Below are 17,666 nucleotides of genomic sequence, written 5' to 3'. Positions count from 1 at the left end.
CTTTACCTATTAATGAAACTAAATTTATTCATATGATTTTGGAATATTTCAAGTTTTCTTTGTGCATACTATATTAACATTCTTTGCCGTTTTTTCTGTAGACACTTAGTATTATTCTTACTACTTGGAGCTCCAGACAGTAAGAATTTTAAATACTTTCTATTGCATTTTATGCATTTTATCTTTTCACTTTCAGATCACGTTTCCAACAGAATGGAATTAAAAAACATGTTTTTTAAAGTCTAGTTGGTTTCTTTATGATGCTCTTCATTGCTTTTATTATTTGAAAATTCTTCCTTGTCTAGAAAGAAGAAATATATATTTCCCAAGATAGTCTTCTACTTTTCATTCTGAAGTCATTTGGAATTTAATTTGAATTGTGATATAAATCTTCATTTTATATTTTCCCATACTATGAATTTTCTCAAGAACTTTCACTGAAAATCTAAATCAAGTTTTTTATTTGTTCTTCTGTTTCCTTGATATTATAGTATCCATTATTTCTTGAATTTTCTTTCTAGACTTAAATATTAAGACAGTGTTAATCATCACATGGGAAAAACGTCTTTTTGTTAGTTATGAATAAGAGACATTGATTCTGGATTGGACTCACATCCTCAGCCCTATTTTGTATTTAATTTAGAGATAGGGTCTCACTGAGTTGCTTAGCATCTCACTTATGCTGAGGCTGGCTTTGAACTCATGATCCTCCTGCCTCAGCTTCCCGAGCTGCTGGAATTCCAGGCAGCATGCACCACTGCCCCAGCATCTTGATGATGCTTTAATATTTAAGTATATCAGAATGAGCTCACGCATTACTAAGAAAATGTAAAACTGTGTTTCTTTACAGTTGACATGAAAAAATTGCATGAAGAAATGACAAAGGAACTGATTTTAAAATGAAAGCTTCAATCCCTAGCACTAGCACCAAAAAAAGAGAAAAAAAGAAATTAATATCAATTAGTGAATTCAGCAAGAATGTATCATAGAAAGCCAAGATTCAAAATTCACGGGTATCTTACATACTAGCAATAAAAAGTTGAAACATGAAAATTTTAAATTTGTCATTTATGACATATGACAAAAAGAAAACATGATATACTCAGGAATTATTACTGAAAGAAAATAAAGGTCAAAATACATGGAGGGATACTTCTTGTTTCCGTATTGAGCAACTCAAAATTATTAAGATATTAATATTTCTTACTTGAATCACTAGATTCATTGTAATACCAGTCAAACACCACCAGGCTTTCCATTAGAAGCTGAGAAGCTGATTCTAAAATTTAAATGGAAATATAAAGGCCTAAATAGCTAAAGCAATTTTTCCAAAGAAGTTAAGTACAAATCTAGTTGATGTATATATACCAAATTTCAAGACATAATCTAAAGATACAGGGTCAAGAGAGTGTGATATTTATCAAAAAAGTTGCACATATAGATCATTGGACAGAATAGAGAACCTTGAAATAGACCCACACCTATATGACCAAACAGTTTTTAATGGTATATGTGCCAAGATAAACAAAGAAAAGAATAATCCTTTCATCAAAAGATATTAAATAAAATATGTATCTATACTTTAGAAAACTTATGTACTGTCATTTCAAATTTTATCATATACCTAAATGTAAAAGCTACAGCTAAAATATAATTCTTCTAGAAACCATTGGAGAAAAATCTTTGCAACCTTAGGCAAGACAGTGATTTCTTTGTAGGAAAAACTACATTGTGAACTATTAACAATTCTTCCACTTTATCAAATTATAAACTTCATTTTTCAGCCAGACTGAGAGAAAATATCTGTATTAGATGTATCTGAAAAGAATCTGTATACAAAATATACAGAAAAATATTATGACTCAACAATAAGATAACCCAGTAAAAAATTTGAACATACATGTCACCAGAAAGTTATAAACACATAAACCATTGTTCAGCATCCTTAGTTATCAGGGTAATGCAAATTAACATCATAATGATATACAAGTAGATTGGCTAATATTACAAAAACTGACAGTACAAAGAATTGACAAGGCTATGGAACAACTAAAATTGTCTTAGGTTAAGAATGTGAAGTTAGAGGCTGGGGTTGTGGCTCATCGATGGAGCCCTCGCCTAGCACATGTGGGGCACTAGGTTCGATCCTCAGCACCACATAGAAATAAATGAATAAAATAAAGGTATTGTGTCCAACTACAACTAAGAAAAATATTTTTAAAAGAATGTAAAGTTATATGAACACTTTAAAAAAGAGTTTACATTTTCTTCCATTCACCCACCACGTACACTTTTAGGTATTTACCCAAGAAACATGTCCATGCAAAGACTGGTGTGTGAATATTCTTAATAGCTTGATTCAGAGTATTTAAAAACAGGAAACAATACAATGCCTTAATGTAAGGTATGTGGATAAGATCCACAGAATTAAATTTATGGAGGGGTCATGAATTGTTAAGGGAAATTTTAGTCAAATATTTATTTCAGACTTGACAGAGATGAAGAGTTGGCAGGGATAAAGAGCTGCCCTTTTATAAAGAATGTAGTCCAGAATACTTATCCTATCTTAATGCAATTAAAAATGAAAGGATCGAAAAAATATTTTGATGAGACTTGAGAACTTAAAGCTAATTATGTTAATAATTTTTTCAGTAAAAAAATATTCTCTCTGAAGATTTTTTCAACTTAATTAACTATGCCATAGCAAGTAGGATTAATTGCATCCCAACTAGGGAGAAATCCGATGTTTATAAAGCCAAAGAATAAACCAAAGTCAAGGTCATAAAACTTGAAAATTGGGAAAATAATGCTGTCATAAATCAAAATTTGTTCCTTCGAGTTTGCTTAGCAAAAAAAAAAAAAAAAAAGCCAAACTCAAACAGTTTTCTTCCTCAATACTGTGTTTATTGTTGGATTTAATCCAATTTAAGATCACTTAATAGAAGCAGTGTTTTCAAAAGCAAAACTGCTTTATTTATTTAACAAACATATCTTAGCCATCTGTTGAATAACAGACACTATGATATACACTAAGGCTATAGAGATAAAGCACAGTTCCTTATTTTGAGTAATTTATACTATAACCAAAAAGATAGAAAATGCACAAGAAAATGAATGATTATAACAGGTGGCAATGCTACTAATTAGCATAGTAGTTGGTCTTCTGGTCACTACTGTAATATTTCTATCAGGAAGAAATTTGTCAACTCTTCAAAGAAATAATATTGGCTCTGTCTTGCCAATATTTACTCTCACTTCCATTACAACACCAATTCATGTTATAATCATTCCTTGAAACTGTTTTCCTCCCCAGTAAACATTGAGCTGTTCAAGGAGAGGAACTTATGTTTATTGCTGACTAATAGGTTTTATGGAATGAGTGCCAAGTGTAGAAATGAGAATGTGGAACAAAAGGGAGGTGTATTCCCCACAAAGCTGAATAATATTGAAGACTAAAGATCTTGGTAATGGTGCTGAGAAGAAACAGAAGAGTAATGTACTAAGGCAGAAGGATTGGCAGGTAATGCCAATTAATGAAAAGGGAGAAGAATTTTTGAAGAGAAATGATGTTAATTAAATAGAGTACATTTGAGATCTTGACAGCACATCCTTGAAAACCTGTCCAAATAAGGCAGGGAATGCTGATTTTGTATTCAGGAGAGCATTCTGGATTAGAGATGTGAATTTGGGTATCATAATCATGAAGGCGATGGTAAAATTGTGGAAGGTGGGCAATTTCCAAGGAAGAATTTCTAAAATGTTTTAAGAAGATTGTTATGATTTGGATTTGAGGCATTCCCCAAAAGTTCACGTGTGGCACAATACAAGATGGTTCAGAAGTGAAATGATTGGGTTGTGAGAGTCTTAACCCAATCAGTAAATTAATCCCCAATAGGGATTAACTGAGTGGTAACTGAAGTGGTAGAGTATAGCTAGAGGAAGTGGGAATTAGGGCATGGCTTTGGGTATATATTTGTATCTGCTAAGTAGAGTATCTCTAAGTGCTTCCTGATCGCTATGTAAGTTGCTTCCCTTCACCACACTCTTGCTACATGGTGTTCTGCCTCACCTGGAGACCAGAGGAATAAAGTCAGCTGTCTGTGGATTGAGACCTCTGAAACCATGAGCCCTCAAATAAATTTCTCCTCCTCTATAATTGTTCTGGTCAGATCAACAGCAGAAAAACTGACTTAAACTAAGATAAGTTCAGAATACTGAGAGATGTAAAGAAATCCCAAAGAAAAGGAAATAAGTAAAGAACTGGGAAGACTCAGGAGAAGTTAAGAGCCTAAATATAAATGCTTATCATTGACACATTTCAAGAAGGCAGGGCAGCATAATGCTAACCAAGCTTTGGTGTCAGAATTCCTGGGTTCAAATCCCATCTCTACCATCATGAGATCTTGACATGTGACTTAATTGACCTGAGCCTCTTCATCCTGAGATTTAAAATGAAGGTAATAATAATAATGCCTGCATTATAGAGTTTTGGGGAGATTATATAATATACTTAAAGGGGAGCAATCATTCAATTCATGGATGTTATTGAAATATTTTGAAGTAATTTGATGACAGTTTTAGTGAGAAAATCTTAGAATCAAGAGGAAGAAGGAAAGAAATTAAAACTGTGCCTTTGGAAGAGAATTATTTTCATATAAGTTAGAATTTCTGAGCAGTCCAGAGAAATTATCTGGAGTTTAATAGCTTAAATCTATAAGCATTTGTTCATTATAATTAATTGACTTTCTTGCTATCTTCTAAAACGTAGGCTGTGGTTTGGGTATCATTTGACTGAAGCTCCCAAAGTCTCTGGATTGAATTCAGTCTTCACTGTGATGGTATAGAGGTAGTGGGACCTAGTGGAAAATGATTAGGTCACTGGAGTGGGCTGTTGGGGGAAGAGATTAATGTAGTTCTCTTGGGACTCCACCTAACCCCATAGTAACAAATTGTTATATAAAGAGTAAGCCTGGCCCCTGAATCTCTCTGGCTTTCTTGATTGCCATGTGGTCTCTTCCTCTGCACTCACCCGCCCAGTAATATCATCTGCCATGTTGTGGTGTGGCCAGAATCCCTCACCAGTGCTAGACCTATGCCAGTACCTTGTTCTTGAATCCTCAGAACTATGAGCTAAATAAACCCCTTTTCTTTCTTTTTTTCTATCTCTCTCTTTCTTTCCTTCCTTCCTTCCTTCCTTCCTTCCTTCCTTCCTTCCTTCTTTCTTTCTTTCTTCCTTTCACTTGAGATTGAACTCATGGGCACTCAACCACTGAGCCCCATCTCTAGCCCTATTTTGTATTTGATTTAGAGACAGGGTCCCACTGAGTTGATTAGCATCTCACCATTGCTGAGGCTGGCTTTGAACTTGTGATCCTCCTGCCTCAGCCTCCCAAGCCACAACCGTTTTTCTTTGTAAAAGAATTTTGTTATAGAAAAATAAAAGGACTAAGACAATATGAATGAGTAAAACATACATTTGAATTAACACAGGATTAAGATTTATATAAAAGACTATTAGGGAGGAAGGAGAACTATTAATAGAGTACTTATTAAGCCTTCACTCAGGCTATCTTTTGGTTTCAATATCTTTGAATCCCCCATCATTTAGTAAGGGATGAGTGGAGTTAAAAGAAAAAATAAAAACTGGACACAAAAAGTAGAACACAGTAGTTTTAGAGTGCTGAAAACAGAAGAGTATTGCCAAAAAGTGAGATTTTGGAGTTTGAGATCTTAGAGGGAAAGCATTTTGAGGAGGTAGAAGAATGTAAGATAGTATAAAGTGGTTCATGGAAATGATTCATTTACATTCCACAAAACACTGAGATGGGAAAGTCAGAACTGTGTAATGCAGTAAACATATTAGTTGTGTAACTCTGAAAAGGTCAAATACAAGACCCTAACCCCATGAATCCATTGGTTTTATTCAATGACAACAAACTAAATTTGAAATTTGTTCTTTTATTATGTTTGTTAGATAATTATGTTTCAGTTTTCTATTGAGTGAAAAATTTTGACTCATTTTGGAATCATTCATGTATGTAATTTTAACCACAAAGGTACATTGTGTTCATTTGAGACATTAAATGGTTTTTAAGCAAATACAAAAGTACATGCTATGATTACAGTAGTAGTTGTAGCATTTAACTTTATATTAGATGCAGGATCTATATCAGTAAAAAGCTATTAGTAGAAATTTTGATGTCTAGCTTTCTACCAGAGAAATAGTCACCTAAAAATGCTCATTAAAATTTTACATTTCTGTTTAATTTCACTCTTTGAATATAGAACATAGGATGGTAGATAATTCTTAAAAACTTGTGTTAAGTATGAGAGATTACCTTAGTAATTGCCTTTCGCTTAATCTCAACAAAATTCAAGACTTTTATTCAACACTGAAATGTTATGCATTTCCCTCACAGTAGTGATTCAAAGAAAAAAACCCTCATAATTTTGAGCTCAGGAAACATACTGGTTAATAATCCACTTTTTTTTTTTACAAAACAGTATGCTAAATCCAGTCCAAGAGGTACATATGTGTGTCATGACAGTATAGAAGAGGTACCTAAGTCTTCCTGAGAACAGAGAGTAAGCGTCTTCCTAGAAGACAAGCCCCTGAACTGAGGCATGCAGCCAAGTGCAGCTTGGTCAGAGAGCGGAGATAGATCCTCAAAGCAGAAGTGATTGGAAGCACACACAGTCCAGTCCCAAGTTCTAGTGCAGAACACAAGACAGAGGATGTAAAATCTAAGCTAAAGAAGCAGACTGAGGCCACATGGAAAGCCCTGTTTTGACAAAGACTTATCTCTCTCACCTTCCCTTTTTCCCTCTTTCCCTCTTCTCTCCCTCCCTCCCTCCCTCCCTTCCTTCCTTCCTTAGTCTTAATCTTTTATTAAGTTTGAGCAGTCAGTTAAGAAATTTTCTATGTACCCCTTACCTCCATGCATCAGGGCCTTTCCCAATAACATCTTCCACCACAGTGATATGTTTGTTATAATCAGTGAACCTTCATGAACACATCCTTATTACCCAAATTCAAAAGTTTACACTAGTGTTTGCTCTAGATACTGTATGTCCTATGAATTTGGGAAAACATGTATGGATGTGTATCAGCCATTTTGGTGTAACACAGAATAGTCTTGTTACCTTACAAATCTTTCATATTTCACCTCTTTATCCTTCTCTCCCAACCCGTCAGCCCCTGCGCCTCTGCTTTCTTTCCAGAATATTATGTTTAGAAGTATAGTATGTAGCCTTTTCAGATTGGCTTACCTCACTTAGTAACATGCATTTAAGTTTCCTCTGTGTCTTTTTGTATTTGGATACATGATTTCTTTTGAATGCTGAATAATATTCCATCTTCCAGTTGTCTAATGAAGGACCTCTTGGTTGCTTACAAGTTTTGGCAGTTGTGAATAAAACTACTATAAATGTTTGTGTTCAGGTTTTGTGTGGACGTGAATTTTTATCTCATTTGAAATACCAAAGAATGTAGTTGCTGGATCATACAGTGTAGATAAGTTTATTTTTATAAGAAACTATCAAAATGTCTTTTTTCTTCCTGACAATGAATAAGGGTTTCAGTATTTCACATCCTCATCAGCATTTGGCCATCATTTTCTGTATTTTCACCATCCGAGGTGTGTAGGTAACTATTGTTTTAATTTGCAATTCCTAATGACACAGTCTTTAGTATCTCCTCATATGCTCATATGCTCATACACATCTGTGTATCATTTTAACTGAGGTGTCTGTTAAGTTTTGGCCCATTTTAATTGACTTGTTTGTATTGTTGAGTTTTTGAGACTCTTTATGTCTTTTGAGTAGCAGTACTTTATTAAATATGTATTTTGTAAATATTTCTTCCAGTCTGTGGCTTATCTTCTCATTAACATGATATCTTTCTTGTTAATGAGCCTGAGTTTTATTTTATATTAGTGGTTATCAAAGTGCATATTTATGTTTTTATAATTGATATACACATATTCCTGTGAGAAGGTATTATGTGAATTACTTAATACATAAGAACATAAAAAAATAAATATAATAAATAAATGAATGATATTTTAGGAATTATGAGTATATTGATTGAGTTTCTTAATTGCAAAATACAGAATTTGCTTTGGAACTATATAATGTTAGAAGGCTCTTTGGATTTGGGGGCTGATTGGAGAACTGGGCTCTTAGAAAACCATACACCTTGACTCTGCTACCAGTGGGTACCTCTGACTCTTAGAATAAGAGGCCAGATATCTACCAGTGCTAACAGGGAAGAACTGAATGACTCTTCTAGCTGATGGAAAAGACTCAAACAATTCTGCTACCTTGTTCACTAAATATGGTTTTTCTCCTTTGTGGGCATAAATGGTGGATAGAACCTATGCTGCTGTCTGTCGGGAGTCTGGAAGTGTGAATTCCTTTATATTCTACTTTGGGATCTTATGGCTCCTGATGTGAGAAACTATCAAAATAAAATATACAGAAGGTATTCCACAGATGACAGATATTTGCTATAGTGATAGAAAATACATTTTTGCTGACATTGAAAAATAATTGTTATTGATAATAATCTCATTTATTTATAAATATTTTAGCAATCATGAGGTGCTATAAAATCTCAAGAAAAATACATACCCAAGGAAGGATCATCATTAGTGATAGTTCTATAAATTTATTTTTTCTTGATAACTAGTTTTTTGGGCAGTATCATGTGTGATCTGAATACATCACTATTATTTTTAACTTATCATGTAGCTCAAAATACATTCATCACTCTTTTGGGGTTTTGCTCATGCTTTCCTTATGAGTACCCTCTTCAGTGTTGGATTATTCACAGGATATCTAAAGCAACCTGTCCATTTCATGAGACTATCTTTTCCTTTAATATTATTTCTGAGTCTAATGTGCAAAGATTCATTTAACATAGCACAGATAAGTGATAGTATTTCATAATTGATTGAGAGCCAGTCAGTAAACAAAGGGACTATGTTTCACCCCCTGGCAGAACAGAGTTCCCACTCTCCTTCAGGTGACTCTGCTCATCCTATATTATTTCTGCACCATCTAACACATTGATTAAGTGAAGGAGTCTGTTAGCCTGCACAGGAGTATTAATATAGCCCAGATAATTCTTGTTTAGATGAAAAAAAATAGGTTCAGAATTCGAGATATTTCTCTTATACCGAAAGTGGATTTTGTCATGCACCCTGTGAAGCAAATATATTTTATTTTAGAATCTAGGGCTTGGGAAAGGAGAGATTTTGAGAGAGTAGCAGGGTAGTGTCATGGCCAGATGTAAATTTTTAATCACTGTCCCAGATTTAGCAGGTGAAGTTGTACTAGAAAAGACCAAAAGCATGAAAGTTAGAAAGGAGGATATTGTATATCAGTCAGAATTCTGACTGATGACAATATGATTGAATGAATCTCAATATTTAAGGGTTGGTGAATGATTAGAAGGAGATACTATGGTAGGAAAAAAGAATGAAAATGACCTTCTGGTTTGTGACTAAAACACAGGGTCTTTTTAAAATTTTTACAACAAAGGTTGAATGAATCGTGTTTTATAATTTCTGGTTGTTTTTTTTAGGGAGAAAAAGAAAAGCCAGTTGACTATTATTCTTTCCTGATATTGTACAATACTTGTATCAGTATTTTCATTAGTTCCACAAGTTCCCTTGGAACTTGGATCTACTGTAGACACTGGTTCTTTCTAAATTTCAGATAAGATTTTTCACAGGTAGGCACTCCATTTCCATGATTTTCCCAAAGTGGGAAATAAGTAATATTTCAATATTAAAAAAAAAAGATTGCCTTCCTAATGCCTGATCAACGTATTATGAAAATGTAATGACTTGCACTGTGTGTCCTGGGTTGAACTCATTACTACTGTATGTCTTGCTTTTAGCTGGGATGATAGCAGTTCTGTGAGCAGTGGCCTGAGTGACACCCTCGATAACATCAGCACTGATGACCTGAACACCACGTCTTCAGTCAGTTCTTATTCCAACATCACTGTCCCTTCCAGAAAGAACACTCAGGTAGGAATCACCCTCTTTCTTTAACCACTGCTTCTGCTACTATCTGCCCCAAAATTATTTTGTATTAGATTAAGTCGTAGCACAGCCTCCTACCCTGAAATAATTGCATTAACTGATTAAGCAAGAGCTGAGAAGGATTCATTTTGCTTCCCTGGTCCCCAAAGTGTCTTTATCTTAGTCTTTGCTAGAGCTACAGCCTTAGGATTTGCAACAATGTGCACCTCAGCCTCATTTTGATCATAGAAAGCAGCTGACATATATGTATTTCTTATTTTTACCATTTAACCTAGAAAGACCTATGTTGTCATGTGTTTCCTATTAATATTGATATATTTGTTCCAAACAGCCAACCTTTGGATAGTGCTTGATTAATTTTATTTTGATCCCTGAAATGAATTACTAGTTCTCATGTACTAATGGCAAGTCAAGAATGGACATGAAATAATTAAGTTTTATCTTGTCTTACCTTTCCTTGTTACATTTGACACAGAAAATTCCTTCCTTTATGGAGTGTTTAATTAGGTTTTTCTGCACATATTTATCCTGACATTCTCTAATCTGTGCAAGTGAGAATTATGTGGCTAAAATTAATGAAACCTAAATGAAGACAGAGATAAAAATAGAATCGTCTCAGGAATCCTTTTGAAGACGTATAAATCATTGCAACTTTTTTTAAACCAGTTATCTGGGAGAGCATTCCAGTGCCTAATTCACTTTATAGATTTTTCTGCATAGAGTTTTTCTGAAGTATTTTTCTTCATAGCTGAAGACGGATTCGGAGAAACGTTCCGCAGCAGATGAGACCTGGGACAGTCCCGAGGAGCTGAAAAAAATAGAAGAGGATTTTGACAGTCATGGCGATGGAGGTAGCAAGTGGAAGAGTGGCTCCTCGGGACTCCCTGAGGACCCCGAGAAGACCGGCCAGAAAGCTTCCCTGTCTGTTTCTCAAACGGGTTCCTGGAGGAGAGGCACATCTGCCCAGGGAGGGACTCCTGCCAGACAGAAAGCTGGGACAAGTGCACTCAAGACTCCTGGTAGGCCTGGCACTCGGCAGCTGTTTCATAAAAGTGCTTTAATTTTTGTTTTAATTCAGTTTTATTTTCTTTAAAGATAGCTCTCTTTTAAAATCAGATTCTTCTCCATATACTTAAATAACATTTTAACTAAATTTCACACACTTTTTTCATCTAAGGCCACATGAATATGACCATCTAGGCATGCTTTAGAGACCTCCCTCACAGTTTGGATATCTGGAGTGTCTTAGTGTGTTGTGATCATTTATGGCCATGGAGAAATAAAATAAGGCTACTGAATCAACAGTGCACCTCCATCTGTTCGAACTTCATTAGGAAAATTTATACTATTTATGTTAGTTATGCCACTGAGCTTCATCACAAACTCTGAGGGACATAAGCAGTCACACTAATTTAATGGGTTAGGATGCTGGATATTTAAGATTCTGTTTGGGATTAGACTTTTTAAAAGAAAAGAGTAAAAGAATTCTGAAAGAACACCTTTTCCTTCTTTTTTTTTTTTTAACTCTCTGTCTCCCTTAACTTTTTTTAAGCAGTTATTTAACTTTTATTAAACTTTTATTAAACAGTGCCACCTGAAGTATGGATGTTACGGGTCATCCAAATATAATCATTTCAATGTATTATATTTTCTTTTTCTAATATTTTGCTTGATCAGGTAAAGTGTTATCCTTTTAAAGCATGAGAATTGCAAGACATGAGATATTAACAGGTAGCATAAGTACTTGTTTTCATTTTATCTCCTCCATCTCTGATCAAATTTCCTCTGACAGCTAAAAAAATTTTTTGTGCTTACACACTCAGTCCTCCCAATACGTTAGATTGTACGCCAAGATCTGAAACAGTTCACATTTAGGAGCTGAAGTAATATAAAGAAACATTCGCATTTTATACATTACTTTAGAAAGAGAGATGACACCAAAATATGCAGACCCATATTTGTGTATTTCTCATTAATTAGGGAAAACCGATGATGCCAAAGCTTCTGAGAAAGGGAAAACTCCCCTGAAAGGATCCTCCCTACAAAGGTCTCCTTCAGATGCAGGGAAAAGCAGTGGAGATGAGGGGAAAAAGCCCCCCTCAGGCATTGGAAGATCCACTGCCACCAGCTCATTTGGATTTAAGAAACCAAGTGGAGTAGGGTCTTCTACTATGATCACTAGCAGCGGAGCGACTATAACAAGCGGCTCAGCAACACTGGGCAAAATCCCCAAATCAGCCGCCATTGGTGGGAAGTCAAATGCAGGGAGAAAAACCAGTTTGGATGGTTCACAGAATCAAGATGACGTTGTGCTTCATGTGAGCTCCAAGACCACCCTACAGTACCGCAGCTTGCCTCGCCCTTCAAAGTCCAGCACCAGTGGTATTCCTGGACGAGGTGGCCACAGGTCCAGTACCAGCAGTATTGACTCCAATGTCAGCAGCAAGTCAGCTGGTGCCACCACCTCAAAACTAAGAGAACCAACTAAGATTGGGTCGGGGCGCTCAAGCCCTGTCACTGTCAACCAAACAGACAAGGAGAAAGAAAAAGTAGCAGTCTCAGATTCAGAGAGTGTTTCTTTGTCAGGTTCCCCTAAATCCAGCCCCACCTCTGCCAGTGCCTGTGGCACTCAAGGGCTCAGGCAGCCAGGATCCAAGTATCCAGATATTGCTTCACCTACATTTCGAAGGTAAGGATACATAAAATGATGCATAAAACGTATAGGATGTACATGTCACATACATATACTATATACAAACATTTATATATATATACCAAATACACATTTTCTAAGATGCATATATCTTAGAATCTTGTAAAATGCAAAGAGTTCTAAGAATCTGATCGTATACATAGGTAGCAAAAAAGTGGTGCTCCTTTTGAGAAATGGTCAAACTTTGCAATTGCATTATCATTGTGGTATTAGCAATAAAAACAGCATATGTAAGAGAATTGAAATCAGATGGCAATACTCAAGGATAGTGATTAAAACAAAGTAATAGCTTGTAAAATTTCAGTAGATTTTCATCAATCAAAGCAGTCAGTCTTTATGACTATCAGCATTGACTTCCAATGTTTTGTGATATGGCTGGTTCTTAATGAGTCAATGGTCATAATATAGATGATGCTGTGTTCTTAGATTACATAGGGCAAATTCATACAGTACCATATCTTGACATACTAAAGAAAATTAAGGTATGATATGATTGGCAAGGTTTGAAAACAGTTGGAATTTTGATATAGGATGACAGGCTATTTTCTAGCTCTTCATCAGCTTTCTTTGTCAGGACTCTGGTAAGCACATGATTGGTTTCTGCAACAGTAAGATCTTTGGTATCAAATAGGGAAGTTCTCAGAAATATAACTGTTTCTAAATAACCTAAGTGGCAGGAAAATAAATATAGTTAAAAACTTGAAACAAATAAGTTATACCTATCTGGGTCTGTTTTCTCATCTGTGAAATTATAGAGCATGACTTACAGTTCATTACCTCAATACTTTTAATGTTGCTTTTATTCTGCTAACTAAACCAAGGTCTTTGATATTTTGGAAATAATTGGTCTTAAAACATTTAGCAATCTTTTATTTTTTTTAATTCTAGAAAGTTCAATTCTCAATATAAATATTAATCCTGAAGAACTGGTATTTTGAAAGGTTGATCCTCATTGGAAAGAATAAATTACAGCTTATAGCAAGAGTAAATATTTGCATTGCTTAAGGAAAAGCAAATAGTGCCCTCCTGTGGTCCATTACCTATGAAACAATTTCTCATATTCGTCATAAAATATTTCACTGTAGAAAATATGGATTTCATTGCAACTTAATCTGTAATCATTATGCCATTACTTCATATCACTTTATTTCCATATTTACATAAATTTGATTATATCATCTGCTTCATTTACAAAACTAAAATGTTTTCTAAACTAAACTCCAATATTTAACTTAGCACCAACTGTGTTTCACGTCTATTATAAATATGCATTTGAAGAGCCCTGGCAATTGACATGAAACCCTTTGGCCTTTCCAGGGGAAAATATGGACAAACTCACACGTTGCCAACAATGTCCAATATCGTTTCTGACCAACTACTCCCTGAACAGACACCCAGACCACCAGATATTCAATGCAACTTCCTAGACTTTGCCTTAAGCATTCCTTTTAGATACTGAATAAACTATCAAAAAGAAAAAAGAAAAAAAATTCATTTAAGTGTTCTATATCGAATGCGTAGAAGTTGTTTCATTATAATGGTTCTGTAAATAGGTAACCTCAAGAATGATCAGAATACTTGCATGAAAGATTCTTATGATCACTTAAATTGTGAAAGCCCAGAACTTTCATGCTTGGTCTTTGTTTTGCCTGCTTCCTCCTTGCCCCAGGTAGCAGCCCAGAGCTGACTTAACCCTCACCATGAGGATATGAGAGATTTTGAGCACTCAATTAATAAAACAACCAAGCCTATAAAGTTCTTTAACATAGAGCCAAGATGTGCTTGGTAGCTCAGTACACCACAGCACACTTGGCTCTTGTGCACTGTAACCCTAAATATTAAATGTGGATATTAGTTTCTTGGAACAACTGAAGTTGTTATTTGTTTTTCTTTTAGGTTGTTTGGTGCCAAGGCAGGTGGCAAATCTGCCTCTGCACCTAATACGGAGGGTGTGAAATCCTCCTCAGTAATGCCCAGCCCTAGTACCACATTAGCGCGACAAGGCAGTCTGGAATCACCGTCGTCTGGTACGGGCAGCATGGGCAGTGCTGGAGGGCTAAGTGGCAGCAGCAGCCCACTCTTCAATAAACCCTCAGACTTAACTACAGATGTTATAAGCTTAAGTCACTCCTTGGCCTCCAGTCCAGCATCGGTTCACTCTTTCACGTCAGGTGGTCTTGTGTGGGCTGCCAATATGAGCAGTTCCTCTGCCGGCAGCAAGGACACTCCGAGTTACCAGTCCATGACTAGCCTCCATACGAGCTCTGAGTCCATTGACCTGCCCCTCAGCCATCATGGCTCCCTGTCTGGACTGACCACAGGCACTCACGAGGTTCAGAGCCTGCTCATGAGAACGGGTAGTGTGAGATCTACTCTCTCAGAAAGGTGAGCTTTCCTGAAAGCATTGCTACAGTCTCACCCCTTTCTCCCTGCACCGTGCCTAACTCCCCATGTGAGTGACGTTTGTGCAAAGCAATATGAGATTGAAAGACATAATATTGATGAGACTTAGCCTTTTCTTTTATACCAAATTTGTAGAGAAATAACACCATTAAGGGTAGGGTGGCTAGATAATTAAGTTTCTCAATATGAATGCGTACATTTATAGCCAGCAGGCAATGTGAACATTTAAAGCATGTATTTTTATATTGAGCGATGTCTTCTCAAGACATTTTAATGATTTGGCTTGAGCTCCATGATAACATAAGCTCCTTATGATAATTTAAACATTTTTAAAGACCAAATTTAAATGAATTCTATAATCATGCTCTAAGCAATATGTTAAATTGGTTTTATTTGTGCTTCTACATGAAAAAAATAGCAAACTGATCACTGGGGAATCCTAGGAATTGGAGGGGAAAAAAGTCAGTTGTCAGCCTGAATTCTTAAAGAAAATTATATACAGGGCCATTTGTGAATAAGGCTCTTAAAAACTGATCATCATCCAAGTATTTCCATTGGTTTAATAATTTCTAACTTAAAACAGAGAATATAACACAGCATCTCTGACTAATACACTTACCAGAAGGTGTCAGTGTTGAACAAAATGATTCTAGAATCCTACTGACCACCCCACAAAATCCTAAAATAATTGATAACGACTCTTACTCCTGGGAAAATTTCTTTAAAAAATTCTTAAAACTGCCACTTTTCCCCTACTTGTTTCTTGGCACACATAAAGCTTTCACAAATAGTCTTGGCCACATGTGTTAATGTACTATTTGGGTAACACTCTGGTCATTGAAAATTTTTGATACATTTTCCTTTGGTTTTGCTACTGTAAACAGCATATACAACCAGTGTTTGATTTTTTCATCAAAGAAGTTAGGCTTCCAAAAACATTGCAGATTCTAGTTTCAGAACTTCTAAGGTAAATGGGCATCTTAACAGGTCATTCATAAAACTTCTAAAAATTAAGTCAAATTATAAATTTTCATAGCCAATTTTAATGAATGTATCATAGGTTATAAGTCAGATGTGGGGAATCCAAATAGCAAGTTGACATCCAGATCAAGCATACTACAAATAGGATATTATTTATTAGCCAGAACTACCCTCCAAAAAACAGATTATTTTTAAATTATGAAGGTAACTGCAGCAAGTTGGCCATCAACCTCCTTCCTCAGCATTCAGATGTTAAACACAAAAATATATATAGTCAAGTAATTAATTGTAACCCAGTAACCCTCAAATCAAAATCACATGTTAAGATTGATGAGTTTTATAGCTATAAGTGAAATACAGTTTTGACATTTTAGTCTGATCTATATTTTAGCTGAGCTCAATATGAAGTTTCACTGTAGAAATATACATATATGTAGTTACTTATTCATTTTAAGCAAATCTTTTTTAATGGTTAATTAATCTTGGAAATAGGCCAGTTTTACAAATGGGAATTCCATAATATTAAGCAAACCAAATAAAGACTTTTTTCCAAAATACACTGTGAACCAGTTTTTAATAGATGAATGCTTTAATGCTTTACCTTAAGCTTAAACATGCATTCACCGACATTAAGCCACATAAAATAAATGTTAATACCTTCATAGGTATAGTATATAAGAGATATTAATTAGTCCCAGCAAATTAATGGATGGAAATAATTTTTTATATAAAACATTCTGTATTTTCTTAGGAACAAAACTGCAAGCAATCACAGTTTAACCCTTTAAAATACATGTAAGGAAGTTTTTGATCTATGGAGAGGAAATTGGATGCAATTCTTGTTTCTGACTTAATTGGACAGTAGCATGTAGAGAATGCTAAGGAAATAACAGAGCCATATTTGACAGAAAGTGTGTTAAAGTATATATATTAAAGGAAATTAATTAGAGATATATAATAGAGAGATCTGTAAGTTTATGACAATAGTTTGATTTTCATATCCTATATTTATATTAAGTCAGTGGGTTTTCATATAGATTTTAATTTTAGTTTAAATTCCTCTTCCTTAAAATTGGTGAAATAAATAAATAATAAATAAATGAATAATAAAATACACTTTTTTAAATAACTTTCCCTCTGTAGCAGTTCTAGATCACTGGTAGCCTTTGCGCCATAATAGTTCCATTTGTTTTTTGTACTTTTTTAGACCTAATCAAACTCTAAATAATTTAAAACAGTAACCAACTCTGCAAATTTCTGGCTCATTATTGAATGTCAAATCTGACAACCATGCTCTAGTCTTTCTGCACAACTATGGACTTTAGGCAAACTACCTTGATGCAACCCCTACTTTACTCATTGCAATTCCTTACCTGGCCTTTGCTGGCATATTAATTGGCAACCATTGAGGGTTTACAGAAAGTCTACATAATAAAATCTGTAACATCCAGATTTGAATGGAGCATTCTACCTAAAGCTTTAAATTACTTTGATAAATTTAAATTATTTTCTGATTT

General features: G+C 34.9%; 1 protein-coding gene across 8 annotated transcripts in view; it reads left to right on the top strand.

Moving 5' to 3' along the window:
* Nav3 (neuron navigator 3) overlaps positions 1–17,666 on the top strand; it is a 781,792-nt gene that overhangs the window by 684,282 nt on the left and 79,844 nt on the right. For 6 of the 8 annotated variants that reach the window (XM_040280283.2, XM_040280282.2, XM_040280278.2 and 3 more), the window contains 4 exons: positions 9,905–10,037; positions 10,801–11,071; positions 12,033–12,741; positions 14,662–15,150. In XM_040280283.2, coding sequence (XP_040136217.2) covers positions 9,905–10,037; positions 10,801–11,071; positions 12,033–12,741; positions 14,662–15,150 — 1,602 coding nt within the window. The remainder of the gene's footprint in view (positions 1–9,904; positions 10,038–10,800; positions 11,072–12,032; positions 12,742–14,661; positions 15,151–17,666) is intronic. The other 2 variants (XM_040280285.2, XM_040280284.2) reach the window with 1 other exon arrangement.

The sequence above is a fragment of the Ictidomys tridecemlineatus genome, chromosome 6 (assembly GCF_052094955.1).
Source record: "Ictidomys tridecemlineatus isolate mIctTri1 chromosome 6, mIctTri1.hap1, whole genome shotgun sequence".
NCBI classification, from domain to species: Eukaryota; Metazoa; Chordata; class Mammalia; order Rodentia; family Sciuridae; genus Ictidomys; species Ictidomys tridecemlineatus.
Note: the sequence above shows the minus strand (reverse complement) of the source record. Positions and strands in the feature narration are given on the sequence as shown.